The sequence below is a fragment of the Nerophis ophidion genome, linkage group LG21 (assembly GCF_033978795.1).
Source record: "Nerophis ophidion isolate RoL-2023_Sa linkage group LG21, RoL_Noph_v1.0, whole genome shotgun sequence".
Classification (NCBI taxonomy): domain Eukaryota; kingdom Metazoa; phylum Chordata; class Actinopteri; order Syngnathiformes; family Syngnathidae; genus Nerophis; species Nerophis ophidion.
This window is the reverse complement of record NC_084631.1, coordinates 46521523-46539022: the sequence shown is the minus strand read 5'-3', so window position 1 is coordinate 46539022 and position 17500 is coordinate 46521523. Positions and strand designations below refer to the sequence as shown.

The 17500-nt window shown below is 41.7% G+C and overlaps 2 protein-coding genes across 3 annotated transcripts in view; both read right to left on the bottom strand.

Annotated features, from left to right (window-relative positions):
- Positions 1-17500, bottom strand: part of twist1a (twist family bHLH transcription factor 1a) — a 32500-nt gene that overhangs the window by 11060 nt on the left and 3940 nt on the right. For both annotated transcript variants that reach the window (XM_061882818.1, XM_061882819.1), the window contains exons 3-4: positions 9152-9341; positions 5316-5397 (exon numbers count right to left, since the gene is read on the bottom strand). The gene's annotated coding sequence lies outside the window, so the exon portion shown is untranslated. The remainder of the gene's footprint in view (positions 1-5315; positions 5398-9151; positions 9342-17500) is intronic.
- Positions 1022-2498, bottom strand: LOC133539522 (pancreas transcription factor 1 subunit alpha). The gene has a single exon (XM_061881499.1). The coding sequence runs from the start codon at positions 1762-1764 to the stop codon at positions 1123-1125; it is 642 nt and encodes a 213-aa protein (XP_061737483.1). The 5' UTR covers positions 1765-2498; the 3' UTR covers positions 1022-1122.

Sequence of the window (17500 nt, the reverse complement as noted above, 5' to 3'; positions counted from 1 at the left end):
TATTTAAAGAATGTTACGGATGATATTCTGACAATCAAATTGCAAATGTTTCCAAATAGGCTCTTTAAAAAAAAACACAAAAAAACTCCTGCGAAGAGATGGCGACTTGTCCAGGGTGTACACCGCCTTCCAGCCCGAATGCAGCTGAGATATGCTCCAGCAACCCCCCCGGCCACCCCAAAAGGGACAAGCGGTAGAAAAATGGATGGATGGATGACTGTATGTCTGCCAAATGAGCTGAAAAGCTGCGATGACCAAGTTTAGAAAGCACTTAAAAGTGAAGTATATTTATATAGCGCTTTTCTCTAGTGACTTAAAACACTTTTACATAGTGAAACCCAATATCTAAGATACATTTCAACCAGGTAAAGTGTCTTGCCCAAGGATGCCGGAAGTGGGAATCGAACCCGGATCCCTCAAGTTGCTGGCATGGCCACTCTACCAACCCAGCTATTCAAAAAGAATGTTCCGGGTGACATTCCAACGCTGACATTGCAATTGTTTCCAAACTATAGTCTCTTTTTATTTTTAATGTCCTGTGATGAGACAGCGACTTGTCCGGGGTGTAGACCGCCTTCTGTCCTGAATGCAGCTGTCATAGGCTCCAGCGACACCTCCCACCCCAAGGGACATACGGTAGAAAATTGATGGATGGATGACTGTACGTCTGACCAAATTTAGAAAGTTAAGAAAACACTTAAAAGTGAAGTGAAGGGAATTATATTTATATAGCGCTTTTCTCTATTGACAAAGCACTTTTACATAGTGAAAGTCAATATCTAAGTTCCATTTAGGGTGGCACTGGGAGCAGGTGGCTCAAGTGTCTTGCCCAAGGACACAACGGCACTGACTAGGATGGCGGAAGCGGGAATTGAACCTGGAACCCTCAAGTTGCTGCCACCAATGTTCTGGGTGACATTCCGACGACAAAATGCCAATTAGTTTCCAAATACTAGGCTCTTTTAAAAAAAAACAAAAAAAAAGTCCTGTGACGAGGTGGAGACTTGTCCAGGGTGTGCACTGCCTTCTGGCCTGAATGCAGCTGAGATAGGCTCCAGCAGCCCAAATGGGACAAGCGGTATGAAATGGATGGATGTTGATGTGGAGTTAAATGGTCCCAAGTCAAGTAGCGCTCCCGTCCTCCAGCAGGTCCTCCATGAAGGCGATGTAGACCATGGCCAGCCTCAGGGTCTCGATGCGGGACAACCTCTTCTCGTAGGCGAAGGTGGGCACTTTCCTCCTGAGGGCATCGAACGCCTCGTTCAGGCTGAACATCCGCTTCCTCTCCCGCACGTTGGCCGCCTGCCGCTGCACCACCGTGACCGTCCTCCTGCGCTTGGACCCGCCGGGGCCCCGGGGCCCGTCCTCCGGGTTCTCCACCGCCCGCTCCGTGCCGCGGCTGACGTGGTCGGCCAGTCGGACGGAGGTGGAGTCCGGCGCCTGCATCCCAAGTCCTCGCTCGCCCGGGGCCTCGCCGGCCTTTAAATGGCGCTCAGGAGAGCATCTCTTTTGTCCCGATCCGGATGGAGCGCGACAGGGCCAGATCCTCCTTGGCCGGGGTCCAGAGGCCCTTCCTGCGGTTTCAATAAGCGGCGTGCGAGTGACACACAAAACATTTGCCTCAAGTGGCTTGATGAGCTTCTGAGGGGGGCGGGAGGGTCCTGTTTGCACTTTCCCCGTCTTGGCTTGCAGCTCTTGAAGAGCAAACAGCACATTCCCCAGCTTTTCTCTTGCAAATGGGAGCAAATAGGTGAGAGTTCCCATGGCAGGAGACAAGACTCTGGACCTGGGGTGCAGGTCTCAGAAAGACCCCGTCCAGGTCCCCGATGATGCTTCTTAGGAGGACTTGTTTTTTTGTGCCGCACCTTTTCTTTTTATACACTATGTGGTGTTAAAAGTTAGGTATTTGGACACCCATCCAAGTGATGAGAATCAGGTGTCCTGACCACTTAGCCCGGTGTATCAAATTAAGCACTTAAGCACCAAGACGGTTTTAACAAACATTTGTGAAAGTATAAGACGCTCTCAGTGATTTCCAGCATGGGACCGTCACAGGATGCCACCTGTGCATCAAATCCGGTGGCGAAATGTCCTCGCCCCTAAATATTCCAGAGTCAACTTTACTGTACAGAAAGTGAAGAGTTTGGGAACAACAGCAACTCAGCCAGCAAGTAGTGGACCCACATAACCTGACAGAGAGTTCAGCGGACGGTGCAAATACTTTCTGCACAGTCACTTGCTACACAGCTCCAAAACACCTGTGACAGTCCAATTAGCCCACGTACAGAACGCAGAGAGCTTCAGGGAATGCTTTTACTCCATGCATCCATTTTCTACCGCTTATTCCCTTTGGGTTCACAGGGGGCGCCGGTGCCTATCTCAGCTACAATCGGGCGAAAGGCGAGGTACACCCTGGACAAGTCGCCACTGCGTTGCAGTGTGTTTACTCCCTATATATATACATACAAACACACACACACACATATATATATATACATATATACACACACACGCACATTTATATATTTTTATTTTATGTCTTATTATTATTAATGTATTATTTTTTCTTTATTTGTTCTTGTAATTGATGTATTTGTAGATGCTACTTTGTTTTTTGCTGTTCCTTTTTTGGGCTGGGTGGTATGGTTGTGATCCATCCATCCATCCATTTTCTACCGCTTATTCCCAGGGTCGCGGGGGGCGCTGGCGCCTATCTCAGCTACAATCGGGCGGAAGGCAGGGTACACCCTGGACAAGTCGCCACCTCATCGCAGGGCCAATAAACACAAATATTTTGACATTTAGGGTAGACAACAGATACATAAATTAAATGAATAAACAAGAAGAAAGGAATGGGGTTCCATGGCTGAGCGGAAGCATCTAAGCCAGCAGTGTCAAACTCAAATACAGAGTGGGCCAAAATTTTAAACAGAACAAAACCGCGGGCCAAAGTTGAACAAATTAACCTTCTAATAGGGACCCAAACAAGTTTTGCATGAAATATTGAACAAGCAAGGCTTATATAATTTTAGTGACATGCAAAATCCAATTTTAAATAATAATAATAATAATAATAAAAAAATATCAATGGCATATCAAATAAAATTTAAATAAAAATGTTATGCCTTTTTTTCTATTTGCAATCTTCTGAGGTAAATACTATTTTTTTTCCACAGGCTAATAATACATTTGAAAATAAAATAACAATAATGAATGAACCAAACATTCAAGCCTTGACGTAGCAAGAGAAAATGCATGAATAAAACGTTAATTATTGCTCAGTTTGCTGGAAGTTTCCCGGAAGAGTTAGTGATGCAAGGGGTTCCGGGTATTTATTCTGTTGTGTTACGGTGCGGATGTTCACCCAAAATGTGTTTGTCATTCTTGTTTGGTGTGGGTTCACAGCGTGGCGCATATTTGTAACAGTGCTAAAGTTGTTTATACGGCCACCCTCAGTGTGACCTGTATGGCTGTTGACCAAGTATGCATTGCATTCACTTGTGCGTGTGTGTAAAAGCCACAAATATGTGACACGATGTTAGTATGGAGGAAAAGCGGACGTGACGACAGGTTGTAGAGAACGCTAAAGGCAGTGCCTTCAATGCACGCCCCCAATATAGTTGTCCAGGTGGAAAATCGGTAGAAATTCAGGAGAATGGTTGCCCTGGGAGATTTTAGGGAGGGGCACTGAACTTCGGGAGTCTACCGGGAAAATTAGGAGGGTTGGCAAGAATGAGTATTAACGGGGAATGCTGTGTGACAGCGGCACCGATGCTGTATAACACCGGCGGGCCAGCTCTAATGCTACATTGATATTGCCTCAAGGGCCAAATTAAATTACACGCCGGGCCAGCTCTAAAGCTACATTGATATTGCCTCAAGGGTCAAATTAAATTACACGGCGGGCCAGCTCTAATGCTACATTGATATTGCCTCAAGGGCCAAATTAAATTACACGGCGGGCCAGCTCTAATGCTACATTGATATTGCCTCAAGGGCCAAATTAAATTACACGGCGGGCCAGCTCTAATGCTACATTGATATTGCCTCAAGGGCCAAATTAAATTACACGCCGGGCCAGCTCTAAAGCTACATTGATATTGCCTCAAGGGCCAAATTAAATTACACGGCGGGCCAGCTCTAATGCTACATTGATATTGCCTCAAGGGCCAAATTAAATTACACGGCGGGCCAGCTCTAATGCTACATTGATATTGCCTCAAGGGTCAAATTAAATTACACGCCGGGCGAGCTCTAATGCTACATTGATATTGCCTCAAGGGCCAAATTAAATTACACGGCGGGCCAGCTCTAATGCTACATTGATATTGCCTCAAGGGCCAAATTAAATTACACGGCGGACCAGAGTTTGACAGCCATGATCTAAGCCATACATCAGCAAGTCCAATGCAAAGCCTGGGATGCAGTGGCAATCTGATGGCCCAGTCTGGCTTTGGAGGTTGCCAGGAGAATGCTACATTTCACACTGCATTGTGCAGAGTGTGAAATTTGGTGGAGGAGGAATTATGGTGTGGGGTTGGTTTTTCAGGAGTTGGGGCTTGGCCCCTTAGTTCCAGTGAAAGAAACTGACTGCTCCAGGACACCAAAACATTTAGGACAAATCCATGGGATGGCACTTCAACTTCATATATGAGTAAAGGCAGGTGGCCAAATACTTTTGGCAATATCGTGTATATACTGTATACAAGTACATACTGTATATATAATGTATACACACTACACCGGTAGTAAATCACCACATTTTAGAGGAAATACATCATTTTGCAGATATATATACCAGCACTAAGCTAGTACAGTACACTGCTACTAGTATAATATGTCGCTACTAATGAATAAAAAAACGGTACTATACCCTGTTTGAAAAGTACGGGGCAAGACGTCACGTCGTGACATTGCTGGTTTGACGAGCAGAGGAGCATGTTCGGCAGCGCACACACACAGAGTACTTACAAGCAGACACAGTGTCTAGACAGAAAAGGGAGAATGGACGCATTTTGGCCTAAAAACTGACAATAACATCCATCCGCAGTCAGCAGTGTTTTAGCTACTTCTAAATCACTAATCCTCGCCTCCATGGCGACAAATAAAGTACATTTCTTACAAGTATTATCACTGGAGGAGGTGGAATAGCTAAACATGCTTCACTACACGCCATAGGAGGATACAATAGCTCATCACTGTCACAATGTAAACAAACGCCATGGGTGGATCTACACCTGACATCCACTGTAATGATACCAAGTACAAGAGCCTATCTGGTCGATACTACTATGATTACTTTTTTATTTACGTACCTTAAATGTCACGGAAGCTCGCTCTCCAATCAGCAGACAGACTCCATATCTCCACGGTGACCACTGGGTGGGTTTTGTCAAACTGAAACAATACAAAAAGAGTGCAGTTTTGTAGGTGGATGATGCCAACCCGTAAACATGTTGGCATATTAGCACCAAAACACTCCTGCAGATATCACACGTGGGAGGGTTTAATAAGTATAACGGGCTTTAGTTGTATTGTAAAATAGTAAGTATAAACTGCTTTAGTTGTATTGTAAAATAGTAAGTATAAATTGCTTTAGTTGTATTGTAAAATAGTAAGTATAAACTGCTTTAGTTAGATTGTAAAATAGTAAGTATGAATTGCTTTAGTTGTATTGTAAAATAGTAAGTATACATTGCTTTAGTTATATGGTAAAATAGTAAGTATAAACTGCTTTAGTTGTATTGTAAAATAGTAAGTATAAACTGCTTTAGTTAGATTGTAAAATAGTAAGTATGAATTGCTTTAGTTGTATTGTAAAATAGTAAGTATACATTGCTTTAGTTAGATTGTAAAATAGTAAGTATAAACTGCTTTAGTTAGATTGTAAAATAGTAAGTATAAACTGCTTTAGTTGTATTGTAAAATAGTAAGTATACATTGCTTTAGTTATATGGTAAAATAGTAAGTATAAACTGCTTTAGTTATATTGTAAAATAGTAAGTATACATTGCTTTAGTTAGATTGTAAAATAGTAAGTATAAACTGCTTTAGTTAGATTGTAAAATAGTAAGTATAAACTGCTTTAGTTGTATTGTAAAATAGTAAGTATAAACTGCTTTAGTTATATTGTAAAATAGTAAGTATAAATTGCTTTAGTTGTATTGTAAAATAGTAAGTATAAACTGCTTTAGTTGTATTGTAAAATAGTAAGTATACATTGCTTTAGTTATATGGTAAATAGTAAGTATAAACTGCTTTAGTTATATGGTAAAATAGTAAGTATAAACTGCTTTAGTTATATTGTAAAATAGTAAGTATAAACTGCTTTAGTTATATTGTAAAATAGTAAGTATAAACTGCTTTAGTTATATTGTAAAATAGTAAGTATAAACTGCTTTAGTTATATTGTAAAATAGTAAGTATAAACTGCTTTAGTTATATTGTAAAATAGTAGGCATAACTTGCTTAAGTTATATTGTAAAACTTACAGAATACTGAGTAAAAATAATTTTCTTTAATGTATCATAAGACAACACACTCGTGAGGGAGCTGGAAACACTCAGTTAGTTGCACCCTCCTTCTTTTGTTCTTCGTTTCGTCCTAGTTAAGGCACAAGACTTCTTTAGTTGATTAATAGGATTGTAGTAGTGCAAGACAATGATACAAATAGGTGACTGGGTACAAGTGTGTCCTGGATGCCAATCAAGGAAAGGGGATGGAGCCACTACTCAGGAGAGACAGGAAGTGAAACTACAAAATAAGAGTACTGGAGATGAACTAAAAACACACAAAAGGGATGTGACACAAACGTTTGGAGAAATGAACGAAGAATCCTTTCTAGCAGAAACACTATAGTTGGATAGTAGACAACAGGGCGCTTACACTTCCGGTTCAAGGCACAAAACAGGAAGTACATTTTCAAACTGCAGCCCCCTGCAGGGAGCGAACTCGCACACCTTTTCAGTGTCTCGGTTATTTGGAAAAATATTTGTTGAACGCAAAACAATACGGCAGTTAGCGAAGAAAACGCTATGAATTAGCTGCGCTGTTTTATAAGCCGCATGGTTCAAAGCGTAGGAAAAAAGCAGTGGCTTTTGTCCCGGAAAACACGATAAGTAAAGTAAAGTAGCAATGATTGTCACACACACTAGGTGTGGTGAAATTGTCCTCTGCATTTGACCCATCATCCTTGATCACCCCCTGGGAGGTGAGGGGAGCAGTGAGCAGTGAGCAGTGTTCCTTAAGGCTCTGGGTGTTATGGGGCTGTCTTGGTTGACAAGACTCGCCCCAACATCGCGTGGACATCGGGGGCGGTGCCTCTGGATTGGTGGTCCCTCTCTTTAAGAAGGGGAACTGGTGGGTGTCTTCCAACTATGGTGGGATCACACTCAGTCTTCCCACTAAGGTTTATTCAGGTGTGCCTGACTAGACCGGCGGGCCAGCTCTATTCAGGTGTGCCTGACTAGACCGGCGGGCCAGCTCTATTCAGGTGTGCCTGACTAGACCGGCGGGCCAGCTCTATTCAGGTGTGCCTGACTAGACCGGCGAGCCAGATCTATTCAGGTGTGCCTGACTAGACCGGCGGGCCAGCTCTATTCAGGTGTGCCTGACTAGACCGGCGGGCCAGCTCTATTCAGGTGTGCCTGACTAGACCGGCGGGCCAGCTCTATTCAGGTGTGCCTGACTAGACCGGCGGGCCAGCTCTATTCAGGTGTGCCTGACTAGACCGGCGGGCCAGCTCTAATGTTAATTTGATATTGCCTCAAGGGCCAAATTTGGCCCGCGGGCCAGAGTTTGACACCCATATCCTAAATCATGAATTGAATATTGACCAAGTAAGGCTTTTATATAACTTTATAGTGACATGCAAAATCCACTTTCAAGCATGCCCTAAATCATGGGTGACAAACTCTGGCCTGCGGGCCAAATTCAACCCACTGTGTAATTTCATTTGGCCCTTGAGGCAATATCAAATTAACATCAGGGCATGCCCGCCAGTCTTACACAGCACCAGTGCTGCTGTAACACCGCATTCATACTTGCCAACACTCCCGGGAGACTCCCTATATTCAGAGCCCCGACAGAATTTCTCCCTATTTCCACCCGGACAACAATATTGGGGGCGTGGCTTCAGCGTCCTCTGCAACCTGTCGTCACGTCCACTTTTCCTCTATATGAACAGCGTGCCAGCCAAGTCACTTAATATAAGTGGCTTGTACACACACAAGTGAATGCAATGCATACTTGGTCAACAGTCATACAGGTCACACTGAGGGTGGCCGTAGAAACAACTTTAACACTGTTACAAATGTGTGAACCCACAACAAACAATGACAAACACATTTCCGCACCGTAATACAACATAAAACACAATGGAGCAAATACCCAGAACCCCTTGCACCACTAACTCTTCCGGAATGCTACACCAAACCCCGCCCACCTCATTGTTATTTTATTTTCAAATAAATTAGCCTGTGGAAAAAGTTAATGTTGATATTTACTTAAAAGGCTGCAAATAGAAAAGAGGCATCATTTTTTTTCGTTTACATTTTATTTAACATACTATTGATGTTTTTTCATTTGTTTTTTGGAAAGTTGATTTTGCTCTATTAAGTTATATAAGCGTCAATTGTTCCATATTCAGTGTTCAAGCAAATCAGTGTAGCAAAACTGAGCAATAATTAAGGTTTTATTTATGCACTTTCTCTTGCTGCTTCAAGGCTTCAATGTTTGAGTCATTCATTATTGTTATTTTATTTTCAAATGTATTATTAGCCCATGGGACAAAAAAGTTTATTTAGATATTTACCTCAGAAGGCTGCAAATAGAAAAAAGGCGTTCAATTTTTATTTAAAATTTTATTTGATATGCCATTGATATTTTGAATTATTATTATTTGAAAGTGGATTTGCATGTCTTTATAAAGTTATATAAAAGCCTTGCTTGTTCAATATTCGATAGAAGACTTGTTTGGGTCCATATTCAAAGGTTCATTTGTTCAACCTTTTTGAGTTTGACACCCCTGATTTAGGACCAAACCCTTACAACAAGTAAAAGAATCGAACATAAAATCTGCTTGATGAGAAGAATGATCCTATCAGACAGAAAATAAGCAACTATCAGCCTTATTTCAGATATTTCATCTTACCGAGATTTCACTTTTTGCAGTGCAGGAACAGGCAAACAGGAAAGGAGGAAGTAGAAGATAGCGAGCTGCAAAAAGCTTACAGCAAACAAGCCTCAGGCAGGTATAAAAAGTGGCCTGATTGGCAATGGCCCCCAGGTGTGCCAGACTGCCAATCAGGGACAGGTGAGGGCAAACGAGCGCTCAAGGAGACCTGCAGGAAATAAAAACAGAGGAAAAATAAAACATAAGTAAACTGACACTAAGGTTCGAATTCATTTTGCATAAAAAATGGGGCCAGTTTGGACTAAAATGTCCAGAGTCTTGGTCCCAAAATGGGGCCAGTTTGGACTAAAATGTCCAAAGTCTTGGTCCCAATTAGGGTTTGTACAGTATACCTGTACTAGTATAGTACCGCCATACTAATGAATCATATTCGGTACTATACCGCCTCTAAAAAGTAAGCTTCAATCCCAACCCATTTTTACGAGCATGACAACGCAGCTTCAATGCTGGTTTTTACAAGCATCGGAGCATGTTCGGCAGTGCACAATCACAGAGTACTTACAAGCAGACACAGTGTGTAGACAGAAAAGGGAGAATGGTGTAAAAAGTCAAAATAAAGGTGACGTTATAACACTGAAACACCCTCAGGAAGAGGTGTTTTAGCTACTCTAAATCACTGATCCTCGCCTCCATGGCGACACATAAAGTGAGGTTTTTAAAAGTATCATTATCACTGGAGGACGAGGAATAGCTAAACATGCTTGACTACACAGCGCAGGAGGATACAATAGATCACCGGCGTCACAATGTAAACAAACGCCATGGGTGGATCTACACCTGACATCTACTGTAATGATACCAAGTACAGGGGCCTATCTAGCCGATACTACTACGACTACATCGATATTTTTTATCGTCAAATCTTTTTTCCTGGTTTTAAAATTCATATTATGTTTATAAACTCAGTAAATATGTCCCTGGACACATGAGGACTTTGAATATGACCAATGTATGATCCTGGAACTACTTGGTATCGGTTCAATACCGAATCGTGGTATCATCCAAAACTAATGTTCAGTATCAAAGAAGAGAATAATAACTGATTTCTATGTCACAATGTAAACAAACGCCATGGTTAGATCTACACCTGCTATCCACTGTAATGATACCAAGTACAAAAGTGTATTTAGTCGATACTACTATGATTACATCGATATTTTTTCTTAAAAAAAAAAAGTATATTATGTTAAAAAACTCAGGAAATACCGATACCTAAATGTGTGGCATCATCCCAAAACCAATGTAAAGTATCAAACAGAAGAATAAGTGATGATTACGTCACAATGTAAACTAACGCCATGGTTGGATCCACCCCTGACATCCACTGTAATGATACCAAGTACAGGAGCGTATCGAGTCGATACTACTATGATTACATCGATATTTTTTAGCATCCAAAATATTTTTTCGTTTTTAAAAAAATTATTTTATGTTAATAAAGTCAGAAAATACATCCCTGGACACATGAGGACTTTGAACATGACCTGTAATGGTTGGATCCACACCTGACATCCACTGTAATGATACCAAGTACAGGAGTGTATCAAGTCGATACTACTATGAATACATCAATATTTTTTATCGTCACAAAATTGTTTTGCCTGTTTTTAAAATACATATGTTTATAAACTCAGTAAGTATGTCCCTGGACACATGAGGACTTTGAACATGACCAATGTATGATCCTGGAACTACTTGGTATCGGATCGATACCTAATTGTGTGGTATCACCACACATTTCCTTTCCCTCCAGTTCAGCCCTGCTGTTAAGATCAGCTGCGATGAGCCTGCAAGACTAAACCCAGCCAAGTGATCCGTGGTCAGATACGGTCTGTGACCTTCCCAGTCTGCAAGAAGACTCTCCATGGATGAAGGCATGGACCCGTCTGCTGTTCTTGTCACATTCCCAATTGTTCCTAACATTAGAGTTGACATTTTACAATAGAAGTTCACAACAGACAGACAGGATCTCCAGGATTGTCGCCAGGCACACTTTACTTTCGTAGAAATAGAGGACCTCGGACCACAGACCAACAGTCCAGTCCTTTATTCTCCTTAAAAGTTAAAGTCCCAATGATGCACTGTTTTATAAGCCACGTGGCTCAAAGTGTAGGAAAAAAGCAGCGGCTTTTAGTCTGTAAAGTAAGGTAAGAAGGTAAAGTAGAAATGATCGTCACACACTAACGAGGTGTGGTGAAATGATTCTCTGCATTTGAACCATCACCCTTGATCACCCCCCGAGAGGTGAGGGGAGCAGTGAGCAGCCCGGGAACCATTTTTGTTGATTTAACCCCCAATTCCAAGCCTTGATGCTGAGTGTCAAGCAGGGAGGTCATGGCTCCCTTTTTTATAGTCTTTGGTATGACTCGGCCGGGGTTTCAACTCACAACCTACTAATCTCAGGGCCGACATTCCAACCCAGGCCTGGGCAATTATTTTGACTTGGGGGCCAAATTTTGAGAAAAAAATGTGCCTGGGGGCCGGTGTATATATTTGCAGGAAAACTGATACAAAACCTCACAATAAAGTTTGATTGAATGCTAAAAAATATGACAGAAAGCCTTAAAAACAAAATGGAATTTAATTTTTTTTTATGAACGGTAATCAATCAATCAATCAATCAATCAATCAATGTTTATTTATATAGCCCTAAATCACAAATGTCTCAAAGGACTGCACAAACCACTACGACTACGACATCCTCGGAAGAACCCAGGTAAAACCCTGAATATTGAGCATCACACCCCCTCTCAACCCACATATTTGACAATTAAGTGAAACAACAAAAACTGCAAGAAACACAGCAAAATATCAAAGTGAGGGGTAAAAAAAAACAAAACCATCTACAATGTGATATATGTGATATACCACTAAGCTTTAGAACAGGGTATCAAACTCAAATACTGAGTGGGCCAAAAAATAATGAATAATAATATAATGATTAAAAAAATAATGACATATCAAATAAAATTTTAATAAAAATGTAATGCCTTTTTTCTATATGCAGCCTTCTGAGGTAAATATCAAAGTATATTGTAGCGTCCCGGAAGAGTTAGTGCTGCAAGAGGTTCTGGGTGTTTGCTCTGTTGTGTTTATGTTGTGTTACGGTGCGGATGTTATCCCGAAATGTGTTTGTCATTCTTGTTTGGTGTGGGTTCACACATTTCTAACTGTGTTAAAGTTGTTTAAGTATGCCTTGCATTCACTTGTGTGTGTGTGTGCTTTTTAGTAATACTGTAAGACATACTTGCCAATTTTGAGACCTCTGAATTAGGGAGATGGGGGCGGGGGTGTTGTGGGCGGGATGAGGTGCAGGCAGCATACTCCTTCAACTCAAACTGTCCAGGATGAAATGAAATAATTTTTTTCCTAATAATTTTGGAACTTGCAAGCGTATTATTTCTTCTTCTCCAAATTGATGCTCACTGAGAAGATAGAACCAAATGACACCTGGGGAAAGACGTGCAGGTGCTGGGAGTCCAGCAGACCAGTGCTGTGTGACACTCAGTTTGAAACATTCACCCCTCTCAACTTTGGCCAAATGTCTTCACACTAGTCTCATTTTCTGGAATCCTGTTTTTGTGGGTTTTGTGAGCTGGAGGAACAAATTATGTACAAAGAAACAACTAAATACCTGAAATCATTTAAGTTGTGGGCTCCTGTATTATTTATGAAAGTTTAATGTTTTGGATAGAATTATAGAAAAAATAAATTAACTTTTCTCTGGTATTCAAGTTTGGGGGGAAAGAAGTGTGTGTGTGTGTGTATATATATATATATATATATATATATATATATATATATATATATATATATATATATATATATATACACATAAATTTTCTACCACTTATTCCCTTTTGGGTTGCGGGGGGGCGCTGGCGCCTATCTCAGCTACAACCGGGCAGAAGGCGGGGTACACCCTGGACAAGTCGCCACCTCATCGCAGGGCCAACACAGATAGACAGACAACATTCACACACTAGGGACCATTTAGTGTTGCCAATCAACCTATCCCCAGGTGCATGTCTTTGGAGGTGGGAGGGGCCTATCCCCAGGTGCATGTCTTTGGAGGTGGGAGGAAGCCGGAGTACCCGGAGGGAACCCACGCATTCACGGGGAGAACATGCAAACTCCACACAGAAAGATCCCGAGCCTGGATTTGAACCCAGGACTGCAGGAACTTTGTATTGTGAGGCAGACGCACTAACCCCTCTGCCACCGTGAAGCCGATATAATTTTGGATACCCCAAATCCAGTGGTAAGCCAAAAAAATCCATTATGCGCAATTAAATTTTTGGTTTTTTTTTGAATACAGTGTTTTATTTTCCTATATTTAAACACGGTGTTACTGTTCAAACTGTGTGAAATGTAACAATGGCCAAAAACATTAAATATACTTGTAAAAAATGAAACCTATGCTTTGTTTGTATTGAATAGTTAGGCCTACTGTGTTACTGTATTTCATCCATCCATCCATTTTCTACCGCTTAGTTCTTTGGGGTCGCAAGTGCCTATCTCAGTTTCAACTGGGTGGAAGGCAGGGTACACCCTGGACAAGTTACTGTATTTCAATGTTGGTACTTGTGTGTTCTGAGGTGGTGCTTGGTGAAAAAAAGTTTGGGAACCACTGCTGTAAAATTATTCTGCGTTACAAATTGTAAGTACTCCCGTGATGTATTCATGAGCTGTCCATACTTTATGGTTATTTGGAGATGTTATCCTGATTATGAACGAGCCAGTTTAGGTCATCAAAAGCGATGATTTTGTCTCCTAGTGTGCATGTGAGAGTATTTATCTTGTAAACACAACTGGATCTTCCTCATCCGCCGCCCTGTTTTTCCGTCAGGCGGATAAACATGATGGGACATTCCGTCGGTCGCCGTGGCAACGCTGAGAAAGCGCAGCTGGGCGGTTGGAATATGAGGTAATCTCACCCTCGGGCTGCTGGGTAAATATTGGTCTTAAATAAGGAGCAAAGCCCCCGAAAAGAGGCGCACAAACACACCTACCAGGCTTTAACCCGCTTTGCTCTGTGTGGAAACACACACACACACACACACACACACACACACACACGCACGCACGCACACACACACACACACAGGTTATCATTTGGAATGGGGAGCAAGTTGTTGTTTGGTACTTGTGAGGACCAGCCTTTCTCCAGGTTGTGGAGGCCTAACAAAAATGGTGTAAAATGTCCACTGGCCAGTTAGTCCATACACGTCTTTAAATCTCTGGATTGATGAAGTCATGTGCTGTTCATACTTACTGGGGACCCTGGGGAATATAGTTAATATGCTTCATGGGGACCACATTTCAATCATTTAGCATAATTCACACAAATGTGTACGTGACTACTGAGGACCATTTAAAACAATAAAAGTTCAAATCAAATTAAAGGTTACCCTTTAGGGGTCCTGTTTATTTTTGGTCCTCATACCGTCAGAAGTCCCCTAAGGGGGACTGTGTAAACACAGCGATGTCCCCATTAAGTCAGCATTACCAGAACACACACACTTTCCTGAAGTAAACATCGGGGGTCCGGTGCATACAAAACAAAGTGAGGAACTGATGACATTTGGACTTCAGTAATGATGCGCGAAAGGACAAACTAGACATTTTTAGACCGGTTTAAAGTGTGCTCATAAATATCACAGGGATGCCATGTAGCTGGACTGCTAAAGGGAGCACTAAACACTGAATCCCTTCTGGATGTTGGCCCCATATATCACAGGTAACACTAAAATGTGAGTAAGAGACCGGGGACGAATAGAATGAACCTCCTGAGACATAAACAATGCGTTTCACAGCATTATTTCAAATGCAAATACAAGAGTAAGTTATGCCGTGGAGACTGGGAGAGAGATGACATCCAGTGATTTGTTGGGATTTTGTCCAATGAAATAGAAAATCTGTCTTCTGAGATTGTTGAGAAGGAAAGGCTTTGGAAAGTTATGCTGCGGTTGCTATGGTGCTGTTGACCTGCTGACCTTCAAACAATGCCAGAGTAATATTATACAGTAGTATCATATTTTTGGGACTGTACGGCGCACTGAAAATCCTTTCATTTTCTCAAACATGGACAGTGAGTCTTATGTACCCATTAATTCTGGTTGTGCTAAACAACCTCCAAACTATCTTATTTGGTACAAGATGTAATATAAGTGTAACCAGTAGATGGAAGACACACATAAGAGATATGTGTGGACTGCTGGTTGACGACTGTTCAATAAACAACTCTAGCAAGTACCCGTAAGCAAGCAAGCAACGCCAAAACTTTGAGGTTTCATTGAGAATATAGAACAGGAGTGTCAAACTCATTTTCATTGGAGGGCCACATCGCAGTAATGACTGCTTTCAGAGGGCCAACTTTTAAAAATGAATTAATTTACATCACTATTATGTTAGATCCACTATGGACTGGACTCTCACACTATTATGTTAGATCCACTATGGACTGGACTCTCACTATTATGTTAGATCCACTATGGACTGGACTCTCACACTATTATGTTAGATCCACTATGGACTGGACTCTCACTATTATGTTAGATCCACTATGGACTGGACTCTCACTATTATGTTAGATCCACTATGGACTGGACTCTCACACTATTATGTTAGATCCACTATGGACTGGACTCTCACACTATTATGTTAGATCCACTATGGACTGGACTCTCACTATTATGTTAGATCCACTATGGACTGGACTCACACTATTATGTTAGATCCACTATGGACTGGACTCTCACTATTATGTTAGATCCACTATGGACTGGACTCTCACTATTATGTTAGATCCACTATGGACTGGACTCTCACTATTATGTTAGATCCACTATGGACTGGACTCTCACTATTATGTTAGATCCACTATGGACTGGACTCTCACTATTATGTTAGATCCACTATGGACTGGACTCTCACTATTATGTTAGATCCACTATGGACTGGACTCTCACTATTATGTTAGATCCACTATGGACTGGACTCTCACACTATTATGTTAGATCCACTATGGACTGGACTCTCACTATTATGTTAGATCCACTATGGACTGGACTCTCACACTATTATGTTAGATCCACTATGGACTGGACTCTCACTATTATGGTAGATCCACTATGGACTGGACTCTCACACTATTATGCTAGACCCACTCGACGTCCATTGCATCTAGTCTCCCACTGGATTGTGAGTTTTTCCTTGCCCTTGGATGTCATGGCTTGTGCAGCCCTTTGAGACACTTGTAATTTAGGGATGTATAAATAAACATTGATTGATTAAATGAGGTCCACCAGAGCATAAGATAAATTGTTGATCTATGACAAAAATTAAAGGATTTTAAGCATTATGGTCTGAAAAATGTGAATTGTGAATTATATTTATATAGCGCTTTTCTCTAGTGACTCAAAGCGCTTCACATAGTGAAACCCAATATGTAAGTTCCATTTAAAGCAGTGTGGGTGGCACTGGGAGCAGGTGGGTAAAGTGTCTTGCCCAAGGACACAACGGCAGTGACTAGGATGGCGGAAGCGGGAATCGAACCTGCAACCCTCAAGTTGCTGGCACGGCCGCTCTACCAACCAAGCTATACCGCCCCATGTGTTCAATGAAAATAAAAAGTTAAAATATTGAAGTAACCCACCCAAATCTTTGTTTTTTTAGTATTTCACCCTTGGTGAAAAAAACCAAGCACCATCTTTTGATGTAATGTACTTAGTCCATAAGTACACAAACGTGTACTTCATGTGTAGTGACATGCTAACTCTTATTTTTACTCTTTTTTCCCCAAATTCCATTGTATGTTATACTCTTCTGACACCAGCAGATGGCAGTATAAGTGTCCACATAAGTGGCCATAAGACCCCAATTCAGTAGTGTACACCATTTAGGAAATAAGAGCTAAAAGGTGCTGTCCACAAATGTGGCCACTAAGCCTTTAGAGGTTGTTAATAAAGTATTTCTGATTATTTATCTTTCCGCACTACTTATCAAGGAGAGCAGGCGAGGAAAGAGTGAAGGAAGTGACTCAGCGAGGTGAGTTTAACTCCTGACCCATCCACTACTTCTCCAGCTGACTCAGTGCAGCCTCCAGCATCCTTGCCCCTGATTGGCTGAAGCCGGCGGCCAATGGCTGACCACGGGATGTTTACACAGCTGGGTGGCCGAGTGAAAGGCGGGGCCACTTCGAGGAAGTTGCTGGAAGACGGCCAATAGCATGATTTATCTGCCGTGAGCCCACCTCCACGCTCACTATTGTCACACGTAAAAAAGAAACCACTCTCTTGTCAACAC